The sequence below is a fragment of the Mercenaria mercenaria genome, chromosome 18 (assembly GCF_021730395.1).
Source record: "Mercenaria mercenaria strain notata chromosome 18, MADL_Memer_1, whole genome shotgun sequence".
NCBI lineage: Eukaryota > Metazoa > Mollusca > Bivalvia > Venerida > Veneridae > Mercenaria > Mercenaria mercenaria.
This window is the reverse complement of record NC_069378.1, coordinates 34,191,835-34,211,480: the sequence shown is the minus strand read 5'-3', so window position 1 is coordinate 34,211,480 and position 19,646 is coordinate 34,191,835. Positions and strand designations below refer to the sequence as shown.

The window sequence follows — 19,646 nt, the reverse complement described above, 5'->3', positions numbered from 1 at the left end:
TTGATTGATTGTTTTGTTTAGGTTAGTTTTTAGGAATACTATAGCTTTGAAACTTTGTACACTGTGTATTATCATTAGTTGAAGTAGGCCGAGAACTATAATTCTCATTTGCATTTTATCAAAGATATCACAATGTTTTACTTAAAAAGTTGGTATTTTTAGGCTATTTCTTGTACAGGTCTACCTTTCTTGAATACTAAACCTTTGCAGCTTTACACAATTTTGTATCATCAGTAAGTGAGTAAGAAAGTGAAGAATCAAAACTCTTTTTATTACATATTGCCTTATGTCAAGCATTTATAGATGAGTTTTGGCACACGTAGGTGGTAATATTGTTTTAAAAGATGTTAGAAAGTTTGTTTATAACAAAAGGCAATCCAAAAAACAATGTATTGCGCAATACCTGCTGAATTTGATCTTTTCATTTTAGACAATATAAATTTTAAAACAAAGTTTAAGGCCAAAAAGATGATTTATTTCCCTCCGAAAGAAATATTTGCTTGAAACATTATGTTGCTGGTATTTAAACCAGGACAGTTTAAGCCCAAATTTGACTGCAAAATTAATGTTGAATTGATTCACTGGTATAAGGGCATGGCTCATTCATTTTCAATTAATGCAACTGTGATTACAGATAAGATATGGTTATTTTTTATCATTAGCATGATAGTTAATGTTGTTTTTTTTTCTTTCAATAAATGTTAGTAGCTTTGAGCTTTGAAGATGTATGCATCATTAATAAATAACTGAAATTTTCATTTATTAGACAGTAAAACCACAATTCATCCATCTGTATATATTTATGTCTTGATATAAATAAAAATAAAAGTACGTTTTTAAAATGATTATGTACAACTAGATGGCAAATGTCAATTTTAAGGCTAACCTTTAAATATTGTTTATTTGCAATGCTCCAATAAACCCATAAAATATTGGAAGTGTCTAGCCGTCCGGTAACCGGACGCCTAGCCTGCGTTCTAGTCGTCCGGTTACCGGACGGCTAGCAGATCCTCAGGGGATTTTCTAGTCGTCCGGTAATTGATTTCTTAATGAATAAGTAATGATTTTGTATAGTTTTAATTGTTATTTACTTAAAATATCAATACTTATCTGATTTTTCAGTCGATTAAACGCAAGAGATCGTGTTTGTTTACAAATCCGTTGATATTCTATATTTAGAAATGATAAAACATTGATCGCCGAACGTCCATATGCTATTTTGTAAAAAGTGATGTTTTTTTCTAACGGCCTAAACTTTAATTATTAAAACACAAATTTATATATATTTTTTGAAGAATGGAAAGCTTTAAAAAAAGCAATTCATTCATTAATTTTGACTATAATTATTTCAAAATAAAATGGATTAATTATGAACGCTTAACAAAGAAGTATTAAAAAAAGCTTAACTACTGTTTTTCTTAAAGTTTTGAACATCACGCTGCCGCTTTTGAAATTAGATGTCATTTAAAACAGTTATTCATTAAAAAAATATTTGAATACTAAAATATGAAAATTTGAAAGTACTTAAAAACTGTTTTAATTTTGAAAATCCAGTGAAAAAGTTGTTAAAATTTAAAAATTCCGATCCCATAAAAGCCTCCAGATGAACAGATTTTAATAAGTGACGTTACGTCAATCTCGCCATTATTGAGTTCGGCAAACTTCCATTTTATCGGCTGAATAATGCAGTGATTTATTGTAAATGTTTATAGTATGTATTTACACAAAATTTTGTTTGCAGATAAGTATCGATATCTTAAGTAAATAACATTAAAACTATATAAAATCATGTCTTATTCATTATGAAATCAATTACCGGACGACTAGAAAATCCCCTGAGGATTTGCTAGCCGTCCGGTAACCGGACGACTAGAACGCAGGCTAGGTGTCCGGTTACCGGACGGCTAGACACTTCCTAAAATATTCCCCTACCTAATTTTCTTTTAATCTGAAGTTACCTTTTTTAGTTCAAAAATTAAATATCTTATCACCTATTTTCAGTCACCCATTACTTTAGTCCATTGCAAGAATACTGGTAGTTTAAATTAAGATAAGTCATGTAAAATGTGAGAATTATTTATTATTAGCCCTGCTACAACTTCAGTTTATTCTGTCTGTATTTCATTTAATTCTGTGTGACTGGTAGAAAGTAAATGTAAAAAATACCTGCCTACCTACTTTTCTCGGTCAGAGCACAGCAAACAAACAATTTTTTAAGGATGGCCTAAGGTAGTGAAGATATCAAAGTTTGGTGTCAACAATTAGAATAACAGGTGTCCTATATAATGTTTAGATTGTTTGGATATATAACAGGAAGACACTGTAAGAGTCTTTTCTTTCTGTCTATACCTTTTCTGTCAAATTGACAGTTAATATGCAATATATTGCATTTAATTTTACTCCAGCTACATATGTTATTTACAGTCAATCAACAAAATCATATATAGTATGATTGGGTTTTTTTTTTTTTTTTTTTTTTTTGGTTTATTGCAAACCTAAAACAAATGAAAATATTCATTATTTATTAATTTGATTCATACCTGTTAATAATTAAATATCACTCATTGAGCTTGGAATATGTACATAATCCCAGCTGCACAATTTGACAAAGGCAGACAAAATCCACACTTTGACTTTTTTTAACTATATACATATTTTCACTTCATTCCATTTAAAAATTGATATTTATTTTAAAATTTTTATTTTGATAATTATTTGTTACTTTTCATTTTAATGTTTTTGTCCAGCAAAAGAAAAATGGTGATTTTATCTGCCTCAGACCATCAAATTGGTAGTGGTTGCAAGCTTTGATTTATTACAGAGCCAATACAAAATTTTAAACTATACTGTAGTTTAAAAGCCTAGGGCGTCAACCTCCAATCTATTACAGGGCCAATACAAAATGTTAAAGTATAGTTTAAAAGCTTAGGGCATCGACCTACAATCTATTACAGGGCCAATACAAAATGTTAAAGTATAGTTTAAAAGCCTAGGGCGTCGACCTCCAATCTATTACAGGGCCAATATAAAACGTAAAAGTATAGTTTAAAAGCCTAGGGCGTCGACCTACGATCTATTACAGGGCCAATGCAAAATTTTAAAGTATAGTTTAAAAGCCTAGGGTGTCGACCTCCAATCTATTAAAGGGCCAATACAAAATGTTAAAGTATAGTCTAAAAGCCTAGGGCGTTGACTTCCAATCTATTACAAGGCCAATACAAAATGTTAAAGAATAGTTTAAAAGCCTAGGGCATCGACCTACAATCTATTACAGGGCCAATACAAAATGTTAAAGAATAGTTTAAAAGCCTAGGGTGTCGACCTACAATCTATTACAGGGCCAATACAAAATGTTAAAGAATAGTTTAAAAGCCTAGGGTGTCGGCCTACAATCTATTACAGGGCCAATACAAAATGTTAATAGGGCATCAACCTATCTATTACAGCGCCAATACAAAATGTTAAAGAATAGTTTAAAAGCCTAGGGCATTGACCTACAATCTATTACTGGGCCAATACAAAATGTTAAAGAATAGTTTAAAAGCCAAGGGAGTCGACATACAATCTATTACAGGGCCAATACAAATTGTTAAAGAATAGTTTAAAAGCCTAGGGCGTCGACCTACAATCTATTACAGCGCCAATACAAAATGTTAAAGAATAGTTTAAAAGCCTAGGGCGTTGACCTACAATCTATTACAGGGCCAATACAAAATGTTAAAGAATAGTTTAAAAGCCTAGGGCGTCGACCTACAATCTATTACAGGGCCAATACAAAATGTTAAAGAATAGTTTAAAAGCCTAGGGTGTCGACCTACAATCTATTACAGGGCCATTACAAAATGTTAAAGTATAGTTTAAAAGTCTAGGGCATCAACCTATCTATTACAGCGCCAATAAAAAATGTAATAGTTTAAAAGCCTAGGGCATCAGTCTCCTATCTAGTACAGGGCTAGTGCAAGTCTTAGGTCTTGGGACAGTATGACATACCTCAGTCCTATTACACGGCCAGTTTGTAATTTAAGCCTGAAAGGTCAGGACAGTGTAACAGAACTCTCTATTACAGGGCCAATGCAAAATGTTTTTCACAGCCTGAGGACTTGGGACAGTATTACAGACCTCTGATCCAATACAAAATAAAGGGTTTATTAACATTAAATTACCTTTAATCAAACCCTACAGGTTACTCTGTTTGCTCTGTATCTTTTTTTCCCCTCACATGGTTACATCAAAGGTCAAATAGATTACTTCATGTCTGATCTGTATCTTTTTATCCCCTGAAAAATCAGAATCATAACGAACAAATAACTTGTTACAAATATTGATTATAATGAGACCATGTGCAAAGCACAACTTTAGTCATGTTGTTTCAAGGTCAAATAGGGAATTTTCATCTTCTACCCAGTGAAATTCTGATACAGAATTTGAATTGATCTACCTTTCATCACATTTTTTATGCTATGGCCAAATTTTTAAGGTATAAATTCACATTTCCATTTAAATGGAGCGTTTAAGGACACATTTGCCTTTTTTCAAAAGCAACCAATTTCACCATTAAAATGCAAGATACATGTCTATAATACTAGAAGTTGCAGATGACAGAAAAGTTAATTTGTATTTTCTTTATCCGTACTAAGGTCAAGCTAGTGCACCAAATTCTGAACTTGTTGGCCTGTATGCAAAGGAGGTAGCCAATAAAGCTTGGGAGATTGCATCCAAGAGCAACATTAAACCGACCAATCAAAAAGCAGGAACACTGTCAGGAAATAGGATTCTAAGCACGTCTGCAACATCAAAACATGGCGGGATTGCAGGTATTTATTATGTGAATACTTGCCAGTTATGTTCTTTGTTGAATGACATAACTAGCAGCTTGAATTCAAAATTAACTTTCTTCCCACATTTTTTTGTTATATTCTGTTACTTTATTTTTAGCTTGATCTGATTTTGAAAAAAAAATCTTCAAGGTATTGTCGTCACTGATCGTCGGTGTAGGACTGGCATCAGCGTTGTTTAAAAAGTTTCTTTTTTTGGAACTACAGCTTTGAACTTTGCACACTTGTTTTTCAACAATTAGGTGACTTTGTAGTCCTTGAACATATTTGTTAGATTATATAGAAAATTATGCCCTTTTTTGTTACTTAGAAAATTAGATTTTCTTGGTTAAAATTTGTGTTTTGGTCCATCTTTTCTGAAAAGCTTTCAAAGCTACAGCTTTGAAAAATTTGACGCACTTGTTAATCATCATATGTGAGTAAGTAGACCAGGAATTATAACTCTAACCTGCATTTTGTCAGAAATATGGCCCATTTTAGCTCACCTGTCACATAGTGACAAGGTGAGCTTTTGTGATCAACCTTCGTCCGTCGTCCGTCGTCAGTGCAGTGCGTTTCGTGCGTGCGACCTTGCGTTGCGTCCGGCAACAATTTGCTTGTCTGCAAGATAGTGGGTTTCATTTATGATTTTTATTTTAACCAATTCATTGCACACTACTTGTATCACCATAAGATCTCGGTACCTTTCTGAACTGGCTGGTCCATTATGGGTGCCAGAGTTATGGCATGACAAGGGCCCCCCCCCCCCAAAATTAGATATTTTGACCTTGTCTGCACACAGATTCTTGAGCAGCTTTATTATTGATTTGATTTTTACTAAATGGCACACAAATTGTATCTTTATGATCTTGGTTCCTTTCTTGTATAAGGGCACAGATTCCTTTATGGGTTCAAGAGTTATGGCCATGAAAGGCCAGAATGAGCTATTGTTTTGACCTTGTCTGCACAATAGCAGCTTCATTGTTGATTTGATTTTAACCCAAACTTCCACACAACTTGTATCACCATAAGATCTTGGTTCAATTTCTTGACTGGCGAGATTCCTTTATGGGTTCCAGAGTTATGGCCCTGAAAGGGCCAAAATTAGCTATTTTGACCTTGTTTGCACAATAGCAGCTTCATTTATGATTTGAAGTTATAATCAAACTTGCACATAACTTGTGTCACCATAAGATCTTGATTCTTAGTTGAACGGGCAGATCCCATAGGGTTTCAATGTATGCCCCTGATAAGGGCCAAAATTAGCTATTTTGACCTTGTTCTGCACAATAGCAGCTGCATTTATGATCGATTTTAAACCAAACTTGCACACAACTTGTATCCCACAAGATCTGGTTCTTTTTTGAAATGGCCTGGATTTCTTCATGGGTTCAAGAGTTATGGCCCCTAAGGTTCCCAAAATTGGCTATTTTGGCTTTTGCAGCCAGATAGAGACTTCTTTTTTGGTTTTATTTGATACATAAACCTTCATAAATAACTTCAACAACAATTATCCTTGGATTCCATGACAAATCAGATCCAAGCGTAGGTTCATGGAGTGATTTATATTGATTACCTCCTGATTGTAATCTAAAATGGGAATTTATTTTACTACCAGAAATTTTATACACAAGAAACAACTGCAATATTCACAGTTTACTACTTGTTTATTTGTACATTTTAGATATGATGACACTAATGCCAAAACAAGTCTAATATGTAATTCACATTTATATTAAATAAAGTTATTATTATAGTTTGGCAAAGTTTGGCCACTCCATGTTTGTCATTAGTAAGCCCTGTCGACCGGGAGGAAACCAGACGCGCCCGTAAAGGCACCACATCATTATCCACGGTTGGGCTGTGAAAGCTACAATCTGCACACACGTACCGCATTGGGGTTATCACAGTTCACAAGTAATTAAAACCCCCCATAACTCGACGGTTGGTGTCAAAGTAATGGAGGATATTTTGCGGACCAACGGAGCAAGGCTAGTAATCAGTGTTCTAAGCCAAAGCGAGCAAGGCTACAGTTCCACGCTATATTTAGCGGACCAATGAGCAAGGCACGTACTGGAATTCTAAACATGGAAATTACTATAATGATGCAAGGCTACAGTACACCACGTAATTAATCATTCCCCTTAACTCGACGGTTTGGCTACGAGTTAATGAAGGGAGAATATTTAGCGGACCAACGGAGAGCAAGGCAACGTACTGTAATTATAAGCTAGGCTACTATACTATACTAATGTGCAAAGCGCTTTGACATATGGCAAGGCTATGGATACACATTTAAGCATGGCTAGTTAGATATTGCCAAAGCACTAGTAGCAATAGCCTTTTACACAGTAACATCATACGATGACAACGTTACAAAGCTGCTGCGATCGCCCCTGCGGTCGACAGAATTTTTACCGGGCTCTAATACTTAATTTATTAGGAGTGTCGTAAGTTTAAAGATATAATGGATGAACCTGGATCTCTATCTGTATAACTTAAATGTCTATTAGTCCTAATTCCAGTACTTGGGAAATTATCATCTCTGGTTTCTCATCATCAACCTCTGGAAAATGTTAATACACAAATTGGATTTGTCTGTTTCCACGTTTGTTTTTTGTAGCCAGGAATCTGTCAGTTCGTTCAATGTAAGGTTGCCTGCATTTTGTTCATTCCGATGTTAGCATTCCAAATGGCAGCATATCATCTGTAAATAAGTCACTTCACAGAAAACAGTCAGAGTGCCATAGCAGAATTTTTAAAATGCAATAATATAATTAATTTTAGCTTTAAAATCAGTTATTTTTATCATTGGGATGTGGCGAGAGGGGGCAATTTAACATCGATATGATACGCTAGCAGTACACCTTAAATTCAACTGTAAATATTGCACGTGTCCGAAGTTAATATAACACTTGAGTGGTTCCAGATGCTAAAGGCGTTCTTCATTACTTATTGTGTTTAGACAGGTAACCAATTAAATCACATAACATGATTACTTGACTTCAACGATAGTTTCTAGTTTTCAACCTAGCAACAAGATAGCGATTAATTTGTGAGAAAATAAAGTTAATTTTTGTAGGCAAAAAATCATTTTTATTATATCAGTAGGTACTTATGGGACTAATTTGAAATATAATTATTGTCTTTAGTTGACTGAGCAATTCAGGGTAGATAACGATGGACTGATTTTATGTCTAATTACCTCCCTTTATATAAATTTAAAATGGGTATATCTCGTAACTATGGAAGATTACCGATCTGAAATTTCATTTATCGATCAACAGATTTTTTCGGCAGATCCTTCTTTGTTCACTTACATTTAAAAATTTTCATTTTACTCCCTTTAACGGTTTACTATAAATAGGTATTTTTAGTAACTTTTTGTTATTGGCAGTAGGGATAAACCTGTGAACATGTTATGTGGTTCATATGGATGGTACCTCAATTTTTAGGTGTGTATTTTGGACATATCTGTACCTTATAAGAATTTTTTTTTTTTTTATGGATAAATTCTTCCTTTGTGTTACTGTCCTTTGGATTAGATATTTTTTCTGAGGACCTTCTTGTCACTCAAGTGCCAGTGATAACAGCTGGTGAGGCGATATAGGCCATCATGCCCTCTTGTTAGTTCACTGTCACATAGTGACATGATGAGCTTTTGTGATCACCCTTCGTCCGTTCTTCTGTTCGTACGCGCGTTCAACTATTTCTTGTCTGCCAAGATAGTGGTTCTTATGATTTTATTTAAACCAACTTGCACCACAATTGTATCACCATAAGATCACCCGGTATCCTTTCTTTGAACTAGCGAGTTCCCATTATGGGATTCCAGAGTTATGGCTCGGGGAAAGGGCCAAATTTGCTATTTTGACCTTGTCTGCATCACATAGCTGCTTTTTTTATGATTTGATTTGTTCCAAATTGGCACACAACTTGCTATCACCTATATAGGATATGGGTTCCTTTATTGAACTGGCCTGTTTCCATTATGGGTTCGCATTATGGCCATGATTTGGACAGAATAGCTTTTTTGACCTTGTCTGTACAATAGCTGCTTCATTTATTGATTTGATTTTAACCAAACTGGCACACAATTGTATCACCATAAGATCTTGGTTACTTCTTGATATGGCGAGATTCCTTTATGGGTTCCAGAGTTATGGCCCCTGAATAGGCCAGAATTAGCTTTTTTGACCTGTGTCGCACAATAGCAGCTTCATTTAGATTTGAATTTTAATCAAAACTTGCCACAAAACTTGTGTCACCATAAGATCGCGGTTCATTTCTGGAACGGCCAGGCCCATATTGGGGTACAGAGGTATGGCCCTGAATGGGACCAAAATCGGCTATTTTGACCTCTGTCTGTACTATTGCAGCTTCATTTTTGATTTGATTTTAACAACTTGCACACAACTTGTTTCAACACTTGATCTTGTTCCTTCCTTAATGGCCAGATTCCCCATGGGATTCAGGTGTTATGGCCCTTAAGCGTCCAAAATCGGCTTTTTTGGCTTTTGCAGTCCATACAAGAGCTTCATTTTTGTTTTTTTGATACAAACTGCCGATATTTCTTGCAACATCTATAAATCTTGGTTTCCTATGGTCAATATAATCAGATCAGTTGTAGGGTCCAATGTTATTTTATATTGTTTACCTCCCTGATTGTAATCAAAATGGATTTTTATCTGGTTGTACTTATAGGACTTATTTGATAATTTCATTTTTGTTCTTAGTTGGACTGAAGACAATCAGGGTAGATATCTATGACTGATCTTATGTCTAAATTACCTCCTTTGATTTCAAAGTAAATTGGTGATTTCTCCGTATACTAATGAAGGATAATGATCCGAATTTTCATTTATGCCTAATTATTTATTTGGAGATACTTCTCTTTTTTGTTCACTGTACAATATTTTTTTTAATTTAATTCCCTTTTACGTTAATTTAATTGCGTATTTTTGGTTAACTTTGTTTATTATTGGCCATAGGGAAATAACCGAGACATTTGTTCCTTTGTACAACATGGCTGGTACTCCTATTTTCGACGTGTATTTTGACATATCTTTACCTTGTAAAGTTCTTTTCTTCTTTTTGGTTAAATTTCTTCCCTTTGTGTTTCCTGTCCTTTGGATGTTAGATATTTTTTCTGAGGTCCTTCTTTGTCTCAGGTTGCAAGGAGAAAGGTGTGGCTTGTAGGGCCATCATGGCCCTCTTGTGTTGTTTCCCCCCACTGGGGGAGACATATTGTTTTTGCTTGTCTGTCCGTGCGTCTGTCACAATCATTTCAGATCAATAAATGGAGAGAACCATTGAGTTAGAACCTTCATAACTTCATAGGTTGGCAGCGGTTTTGGAGTAGACGGACCCCTATTGTTTTGGTGGCACTCCATCAATGGTCAGGTCACAGGGGCCTGCACATGATTAAACCATTTTCGTTCATTAATTTGTGAACCACTTGACACAGAATGTTGATTCTTTATAGTTGATGTGTCTTGCAAAGTAGATGATCCATAGTGATTTGGGGGGTCACTCTATTATAAAGGTCAAGGTCCACTGGGACTGAAACATGGGAAAACCATTTCCAATCATAACTTGTGAAGCATTGACCCAGATTGTTGATACTTCATAGGATTATTGGACATGCAGAGTAGATGACCCTATTGATTTTGGGGTCTCTCTATGAAAGGTCTAGGTCTAAGGGGGTCTGACATGGGAAAATCAATTTCGTTCAGTTACTTGAGAAAACACTTGTCCCAGATGTTGAAACTTCATAGGGTGATAGGGACTTTCAGAGTAGATGACCCCTCTAGTTTTTGGGTCACTTTATCAAAGGTTCAGGATGCAGCTGATCTAGTACATGGAATAATTCCATGTTCAGTCATTATCGTTGAGTTACTCTTTTGACCTTGATTCTGCATTATGTCTTAGGGTGAGTGGTCTTTAATGTTGGGTGCAGGTCTAGAGGGGGGGGGGTAGCTGGATAGCATGCATTATGGGATTGGGCTATGATAGGGGTCCCGGTTATGTGTTAGTTTTCGCGGGGATGGCACTTGATATTGAGGAACCATTGGACCTACAGTATTCAGGGGTGATTTCCTTTTTTGAATTTGGGGGATGATGGTCATGGCTGTGGTGATGTGCCCTTAGGTGGGGCTGGGCTTCGCGTGCTTCCTTGGTCTCTGCTCTATGGGATATGGGGTGCGGTTTCTGGGGTTTTTACCGGGTCATTGGATGTTCGGGTGTTTCATCGTTGTCCCTGTAGGGGGGTTAAGTTAGGGGTGGTAGGGTGCGCTGGATCTGTGTTGGCGTGGTTGCCATTATGTGATTGGGGACCACTTTCATGCATGGCGGGAGAGGGGATTGTGCGAGTGGGACAAGATTGTCTTCTCTAATATTGTACCTTTGGCTTGGCGGGCGTGTCATTGGAGAAGGTGAGTCCTTTTGATGACTTCGTGGGCGGTTAGGTGTTTTGGGGTTGGTTCTTTGGTTGATGTAATTTTTTGTTTTGGTCTGTCTTTTCTGTAAAAAAACTAATAACAACGACCTACAGCTTTGAAACTTTGCACCACTTTGTTATCATCAATTAGTTGGTTTTTATTTTTTTTGTTTTTGTGAACCATAACTTTAACCTGCATTTTTTACACATCCAGAGCCAAAGGCTCAGGGTGAGCTATTTCTGAATTCGTTCACCGTCCGGCGTCATCGTTCCGGCTGGTCCGTTGTCCGTCGTTATAACTTTACTTTAAATCGACATCTCCTCATAACGCTAGGCCAATTTATCCTAACTTCACGGGAATGTTTCTTGGGTGAAGCTCTACAAAAACTGTTCAAAGAATTGAATTCCATGCAGATCTCTGGTTGCCATGGCAACCGATAGGAAAAACTTTAAATTTCTTCTTCTCAAAAACCAGAAGACCCTAGGGCTCTAGTTATTTGGTGTGAAGCCCATTGCCTAGGGGACCTCTACCTTTTTTATTCAAATCATGACCCGGCGGTCAATAAATTGACCCTGCCCCAGGGGTCACTTGATTTTACATAGGAAAATCTTAAAAAATCTTCTCTCAGAACCAGAGCCTAGGAATCTTAGTTATTTGACAGGTTGAGCATTGCATAGGTGGGACACTCTACTAAAGTAGGTCAAATCTTGACCCCGGGGTCCAAAATGACCCCGCCCCAGGGGGTCACATTGATTTTACTTAGATTTCTATAGGAAATTCTTTCAAAAATATATTTAAAATTATTAAACCAGAAGGCTAGAGCTTAGATATTTCACATGTAGCATTGCCTAGTAGACCTCTACTTAAATTTGTTCAATTCATGACACCCGGGGTCAAAATTGGCCCCGCCCCCTGGGGTCACTTGATTGTGGTATAAGAAAATCTTCAAAATATTTTCTTAAAATAAACCAGTAAGGCATAGTTCTTAGTTATTTGGATATGTAGCTTTGCTAGTAGACTTCTACAAAATTTGTTTTCAAATTTGACCCCTCGGGGAGAAATTGACCCCGGCCCCATGGGTATACTTGATTTGTTACATGAAAAATCTTCAAAATTTCTAAAAATATACCAGAAGGCCTAGAGCTTAGATATTGACTGTAGCATTGCCTTGTGGACCCTTCAAAATTGGTTCATCTTGACCCCCCCCCCACAGGTAAATTTGACCCAGCCCAGGGGTACTTGAATGTTACATAGGGAAATTCTTCATAAATTTGCTAAAAATAAACAGAAGGCTTAGAGCTTAGGATATTTGATATGTAACTTGCTAGTAGACTTTCTACAAACTTTATTTCAAATCATGACCCCGCGGTTAAAATTGGCCCCACCCCAGTGGGGTTACTTGATTTGTAATTGGTTAGTCTTCCAAAATTTCTAAAATATTTCTGTTTGGACATTTGTTTAATGTAATCATATTACTCGGGTGAGCGATCCAGGGTCATCATGACCCTCTTGTATCAGAATTATGGCCCTTTTTGTACTTAGAAAATTTGAATTTCTTAGTTAAAATTCTTGTTTATGTCGATCAAGAGCCATAAGTCTGATATGCATTTTTGTCTGAATTTTAACCCTTTATGTACTTAGAAAATTTGAATTTCTGTTTAAAGTGCACTTTCCTTGATTTCTGTAAGAGCTGTAGCTTTGAAACTTTAAACACTTGTTTATTAGATTAGATTACATGACTAGTATGTAGGTCAAAAGCCATAACTCTCTTGCATTTTGTCAGAATTATGGGCCCTTTTAACTTATAGAAAATTCGTATTTCTTGGTTGTTATTTGTAAAATTCGTATTTCTTGGTTGTTATTTGTTTAAGTTCACTTTTCTTGAATACCTTCTATACCTTTGAAACCTCATACATTTTTATATGCCCATCTCTGAAAGAGCAGGGCATATTATGTGAACACCAGTGGCAGTGGGTGGAGGGCGGTCGGCGTCCAAAGCATGTCCGCTCTCTAAGTCAAACAGTTTTCATTTGATCTTCACCAAACTTGCTGACAATGTTTGTGGGCATAATATCTGGCCAGATTAGTAAGCAGCCAAATCGCCACAGGCCCTCTTGGTTATGGCCCTTGAATTACTCGAAAAAACTGTGAATTTGCCTTGTCGCTCTCTAAGTCGAAACGTTTTCATTCGATCTTCACCAACTTGCTGACAATGTTTGTGGGCATAATATCTCAGCCAAGTTTGATATCCACCCAAAATCGGACCCAGGGCACTCTAGGATTATGGCCCTTGAATTATTCCAAAAACTGTGAATTTAGCATTGTCCGCTCTCTAAGTCGAACAGTTTTGATCCGATCTTCATCAAACTTGCTGACAATGTTTGTGGGCATAATATCTCGTCCAGGTTCGATAACCAGCGAAATCGCCCCAGGCACTCTCTGATTAACGCCCTTGAATTACTCGAAAAACTGCGAATTTAGCCTTGTCTGCTCTCTGAGTCGAACAATTTTCATCCGATCTTCACCAAACTTGCTGACAATGTTTGTGGGCATAACTTTTTTTAACATATTGTTCAGCACTTGCAGACGAGCGTTGGCACCCGCAGGCAGTGCTCTTATATTATATATTATGAAAATTACTTTGATTCATGAATGAAATTTGGGTCTGTTATGTCACTACCCTTTAGATTTATGGGAAAACTTGTATATAAAGATTACAATCTGATTTAGCATTTATTACTTACAAATGACATATTCACAGCTTGTAAAGTGTTGAAATTGTCCAATGAGAATCTTACACTGGTTATTTTAACCTTACATGCTGGGCACTTTGTTCTGCCTTTGATGACCAGTGTAGATAATGATCTAGATGCCACTTACATTGCAGTCTGATCAAGATCTACACTGTTCCTATTCAGTCAGTTTCCGTTTTGGTAAGCCCCCCTTTTAATTTAAGTTGTGGTGCTAATCCAGATTGAAAGATGGACATGCTCCATTATAGAATTTTAGCAGGTGTATGGGTTTATATAGGACTGGTGTACTGTTATCCTAGAAGGGATTCGATATAAATTGTTTGTTCAAAATAAAGGCTTTTAACTGGAGATTATAAGATATAACTAGGCTCAGTTTTCTGTTGTGTTAACATATTCTGCTTACCGGTACAATGTATATACTGATTTAGACAAGTACATAGTAGAATCGTTAAATTTTTTTAGCACAAAATTTTGTGCGGTTTTTTACTAGGATGTGAATTCGTGGATTTGAATTTTTGAACATAAAATGAACGTGAATACTTGTCCGAGCACGAAATCCACAAAAATGAGTCACCCACAGATAATAATGTTTGCACAGCAAAAGGTAACTGAGCCACGCCATGAGAAAACCAACATAGTGGGTTTGCGGAACAGCATGGATCCAGACCAGCCTGCGCATCCGCGCAGTCTGGTCAGGCTTCCAAGCTGTTCGCTTTTAAAGCTATTGTGAATGGAGAGAAACTGTTAGCGAACAGCAGCAATCCGCGCAGTCTGGTCGTGATCCATGCTGGTCGCAAAGCCACTATGTTGGTTTTCCCATGGCAGGGCTCAAATAATGAAAGATTTTGTTTTTCAACCAGGTGAAATGAAGATAACTGTAGAAAACCTACCAGCACGTGCAAAAACCCTGTACAAGCAAGTCAAAGAATTTATCGAGAAAGAGGTCGCTCCGTTGGAGTCTGCATATGTAGCACATACACAGTCTGATAACAGGTGGAAAATATTCCAACCTATGGAAGAACTAAAGGTAAGAATATGGTTGTAAATCATGGAAATTACAGTCTGATACTAAATAAAAAAACATATTTATAGAATTATTTCTTGACATGCTGCTTGCTGGAAAGTACTACGGAACACATCTACCAGAGAAATGATAACCTGAATAGTTTCTGCTGATGTGCTCTGTTTAATCCAGATATGCAAAAAGAAGTTTTCAATTTTCAATTAATGTGCAGGTTCGGATTTTATAAAATGGCATGGACAAAATTTATTCAGGCATATGGAATTATACACTCTGCAGGAAGAAACAGACACATTTCAGTAGTGATAAAAACACAACAGCTGCTTACTCATGCTTTGTCAAATACACCTTCAGAGAGTAGATACCTTGTTACCAAGGGTGATATTTTCTTTCCAGTTAAACTAAATTTTCAATGAGCAGTACAACAACCTCTTGTTAGCTCACAGGGATGTTCTCGAGAGCTTCCCAAAAAAACTGTGTCCAGTTTAGTTTATTATGTTTTGGGAATAGCTTTGATGTTTTTTTTTCAGGCAAAAGCTAGCAGCGGTGTTATGGAACTTTTTTTGCAAATGTGTCAGACCTGGTTGATGTATGGAGCTGGACTAACTAATGTAGAATATGCTTTCATGTGTGAGGAGATGGGCAAATATTTAATAGCACCTGAGGTATGGAAGTTACATCATTGGTAGTATAAATAGTGGTCGGACCATTATGAAATGTTTAGTAAGAGGTTTTTCCCTGACAACAGGTGTTTGGTTCAAGCATCATTAAGTGATATTGGTTTGAACATTTTAGATTTTAGCTCACATGACAATGTCAGGTGAGTTTTTGTGATCGTTTGATGTCCGTCGTCTGTATGTTCTTCCGTCTGTCAACATTTAACTTGTGTATGCGATAACTGTTATTCAATAAAATGATCTCATGAAATATTTGTCTGAATTTATAAAATCTAGAGTCAGTTAGAAGTAAGTGGGATCTGGGTCTCAACATCAAAGAAAACTTGCGTATGCGATAGAGGCTGTATTTGTCAATTGATCTTCATGAAATTTGGTCGGAATGATTGCCGTGATGAAATCTAGGTCGAGTTTGAATATGGGTCATCGGAGGTCAAAGACTAGGTCACTAGGTCAAATTATAGAAAAATCTTGTGTATGCGATAGAGACTGTATTTTTCAATTGATTTTCATGAAATTTGGTCAGATTGATTGCCTTGATGAAATCAAGGTTAAGTTTGAGTATGGGTCATCGGGGATCAAAAAGTAGGTCACTAGGTCAAATCAAAGAAAAACCTTGTGTATGCGATAGAAGCTGTATTTTTCAATTGATCTTCATGAAATTTGGTCGGAATGATTGCCTTGGTAAAATCTAGGACAAATTCGAATATGAGCCATCTGGGATAAAAAACTAGGTCACTAGGTAAAATTATAGAAAAACCTTGTGTATGCAATAGAGGCTGTATTTTTCAATTGATCTTCATAATATATGTCAGAATAATTGCCTGATGGAATCTTGGTCGAGTTTTGAATATGGGTCATTGAGGTCAGACATAGGTCACAGGTCAATCAAGAAAAACTTGTGTATGCGATAGAGAATGTATTTTTTCAATTGGTCTTCATGAATTTCGTCGGAATGATTGCCTTGGTTAAAATTAGACAAATTCGAATATGAGCCATATGGGTTAAAATACTAGGTACTAGTCAAATTATAGAAAAACCTTGATGTATTGCAATAGAGGCTGTATTTTTTCAATTGATCTCATAAAATTATGTCAGAATAATTGCCTTGATGGAATCTAGGTCGAGTTTGAATATGGGTCATCTGAGGTCAGAAACTAGGTCACAAGGTCAAATCAAAGAAAAACCTTGTGTATGCGATAGAGAATGTATTTTTCAATGGTCATCATGAATTTGGTCAGAATGATTGCCTTGATGAAATCTAGCTGAGTTTGAATATGGGTTCATCTGGGGTCAAAAATGTACTTTATATGGGGAGTCAGGCTTCATGTGTCTATATATATTATAATTGTTCCTACCAAGTGGTTCACCTGTTCGCACCAGACAGGCAATATGGAAGTTTTCCCCCAAATTTTTTTTTATACTTTCCCCCTAGTTAATATGGCACTGAGGAACAGAAACAAAAATGGCTTACCCCACTTCTAAATGGGGAGATCAGGTCATGTTTTGGAATGACAGAACCAGATGTAAGTATATTTATTGATAGAATAAAATGCTTGTTAGATTAAAAAAAGTTTGTTTGTTTGTTTGGGTTTAACGCCGTTTTCAACTGTATTTCAGTCATGTAACGGTGGGCGTTTACCTAACCAGTGTTCCTGGATTCTGTACTGGTGAGTACAAAACCTGTTTCTGCAAGTAACTGCAAACTTACCCCACATGAATCAGAGGTGGAGGATATGAGTTCAGAACCAGTGTCATTAATCAGTTGTTACAGAGACATACGCACCCCACAGAGGATCGGAACACACGACCACGATCGTAGACCGACGCTATACCTACTGAGCTAGCGGGAGGGCTAAAGTTTAATTTGAAATAATTCAGCTGCTGTCTGATTATTGCATTGGCGTTGGAAACATTTTTACAATGATATATCTTGACTAGTGTTTGATGTGCTATTTATTATAGAATTTTAGCAGTTAGAATGGGCCTCCATGGCCAAGTGGTTAAGGACTCTGACTTCAAATCACTGGCCCCTCACCAATGTTGATCTGAGTATATAACAGTAAATTGGTGCCATTTCCTTGAGATGTTACTATATTTGGACACCCTAGTCGTAACGGGCTCATGTCTGCTGTAATACAGATATTTTAATGAGCTGGGGAAAAAGTTAGAGGGTTTATAAAATAAACTCTTAAAATATAGATGACTATCTGTATATACTACTTACGTTTGTAAAAAGAATATATTCGTTTTCTGCAGCCATTGTGAATATTCTTGCAGAGTCGTGGTGGAATGGGTTTGAGCCATGACTGTCCACTCGCTTATTTCCAAGCAAAAGCAAGGGTTATTAGGATTGCTGACGGACCTGACGAAGTTCACCGACGGACTATCGCCAGGAGAGAGTACAAGAAATATTCAAAACTGTAACAAGAGATTATTCCAATATAGTGATAATGCAAGGATTTTGATGGCCTTTCCAGTTATCTACTAGTTCAGACATCTGCTTGCAAGAAATAATGTGTTCCAAATTCTCGACTTGTGGCGGTTAGGTCAGCCTCCACCAGTATATCTTAACGTTGTGTAATAAGAAGTTTGTTTGTTTCAAGTATACTGTATTAGGCCTCTGTTCACAGGGCCTCCACATCTGCATTTTAAACATATACTTTATATCATATGTATTTGTATATTGACATTTATGTGAAGCTGTGACCAATTTCTGCCAACCATTAATTTAAACGAAATTAGATACTAATTGCTTGCTATAGTAAAATTATTAATAGTAAAAGTAATGTATTCATACAACTGTCTTGGGTTGTTCTTTTTAGTATTATTATTTCTGTGCCAAGCTATCTTCAGTAATGATTTCAAGACTATTACTTTTATCTGGGGACAAGCATTCAATTCTTATGGAATATGACTTTTACAGCTATATCACCGAGACTTTCTGTTTTGAGTAAAAATGTATTGTATCCTATTCATGATGATTTTTTTTTCACATAAGGAATTTATTACTACAAATCTATATGAAATGGAGATAGGAAATATTGAAGTATTCCATTTATAAATACTTGTCTACTGTTTCATTTTAACTTATAATTAAAATTTGACAACTATAGACTGTATTTTGCTGACATTTCATAAAAAGCCATATTACTGACTCACTCACTCCCACCCAACTCTTAAACTTGCTTGCTCACACACATTCACATGATCGCTCACTCACTGGCTGACACACACACGCTCGCTCACTCATGAAATTCAGATTATTGTAAAGGGGTCCATTCTCTGTCAAGTTATGTTTACATTTTAAGTGATAAGACAATTAAGTTCAAAATTTCTCGTCTTCTATCCAGCAAGGCTTTATTATGTCTCCCCACCCCCCTCCACACACAGACACTTGGGCAGACATATTTTTGCCCCTTCCATCAGTCCGTCTGTCAGTCACACTTCATTTCCGATAAATAACTGGAGAACAATTAAATTTTGAACTAGAATCTTCAAACTTCATATGGTGGCAGGGCTTATGGAGTAGACAACCCCTTGTTTTTTGGGGTCACTCCATCAAAGGTCAAGGTCACAGGGGCCTGGACATGAAAAACTATTTCTGGTCAATAACTTGAGAACCACTTGACCCAGAATGTTGAAACTTCATGGATGATTGGACAATCAGAGTAGATGACCCTATTGATTTTGGGGTTACTCTATTAAAGGTCAAGGTCACATTAGCCTGAACATGGAAAACCATTTCCGGTCAGTAACTTGAGAACCACTTGACCCAGAATGTTGGAACTATATAGGATGATTTAACATGCAGAGTAGATGACCCCTATTGTTTTTGGGGTCACTCCATCAAAGGTCAAGATCACAAGGGGCTGAACATAGAAAACTCTTTCCGATCAATAACTTGAGAACCACTTGACCTAGAATGTTGAAACTTAATAGGA

General features: G+C 36.5%; 1 protein-coding gene across 1 annotated transcript in view; it reads left to right on the top strand.

Moving 5' to 3' along the window:
* The window catches only part of LOC123539245 (acyl-CoA dehydrogenase family member 10-like), a 44,127-nt gene extending 25,998 nt beyond the window's left edge, over nt 1-18,129 (top strand). The window contains exons 14-17 of the mRNA XM_053529775.1: nt 4,638-4,814; nt 14,868-15,034; nt 15,559-15,693; nt 17,983-18,129. Coding sequence (XP_053385750.1) covers nt 4,638-4,814; nt 14,868-15,034; nt 15,559-15,693; nt 17,983-18,129 — 626 coding nt within the window. The remainder of the gene's footprint in view (nt 1-4,637; nt 4,815-14,867; nt 15,035-15,558; nt 15,694-17,982) is intronic.
* The last annotated feature ends 1,517 nt before the right edge of the window (nt 18,130-19,646 follow it).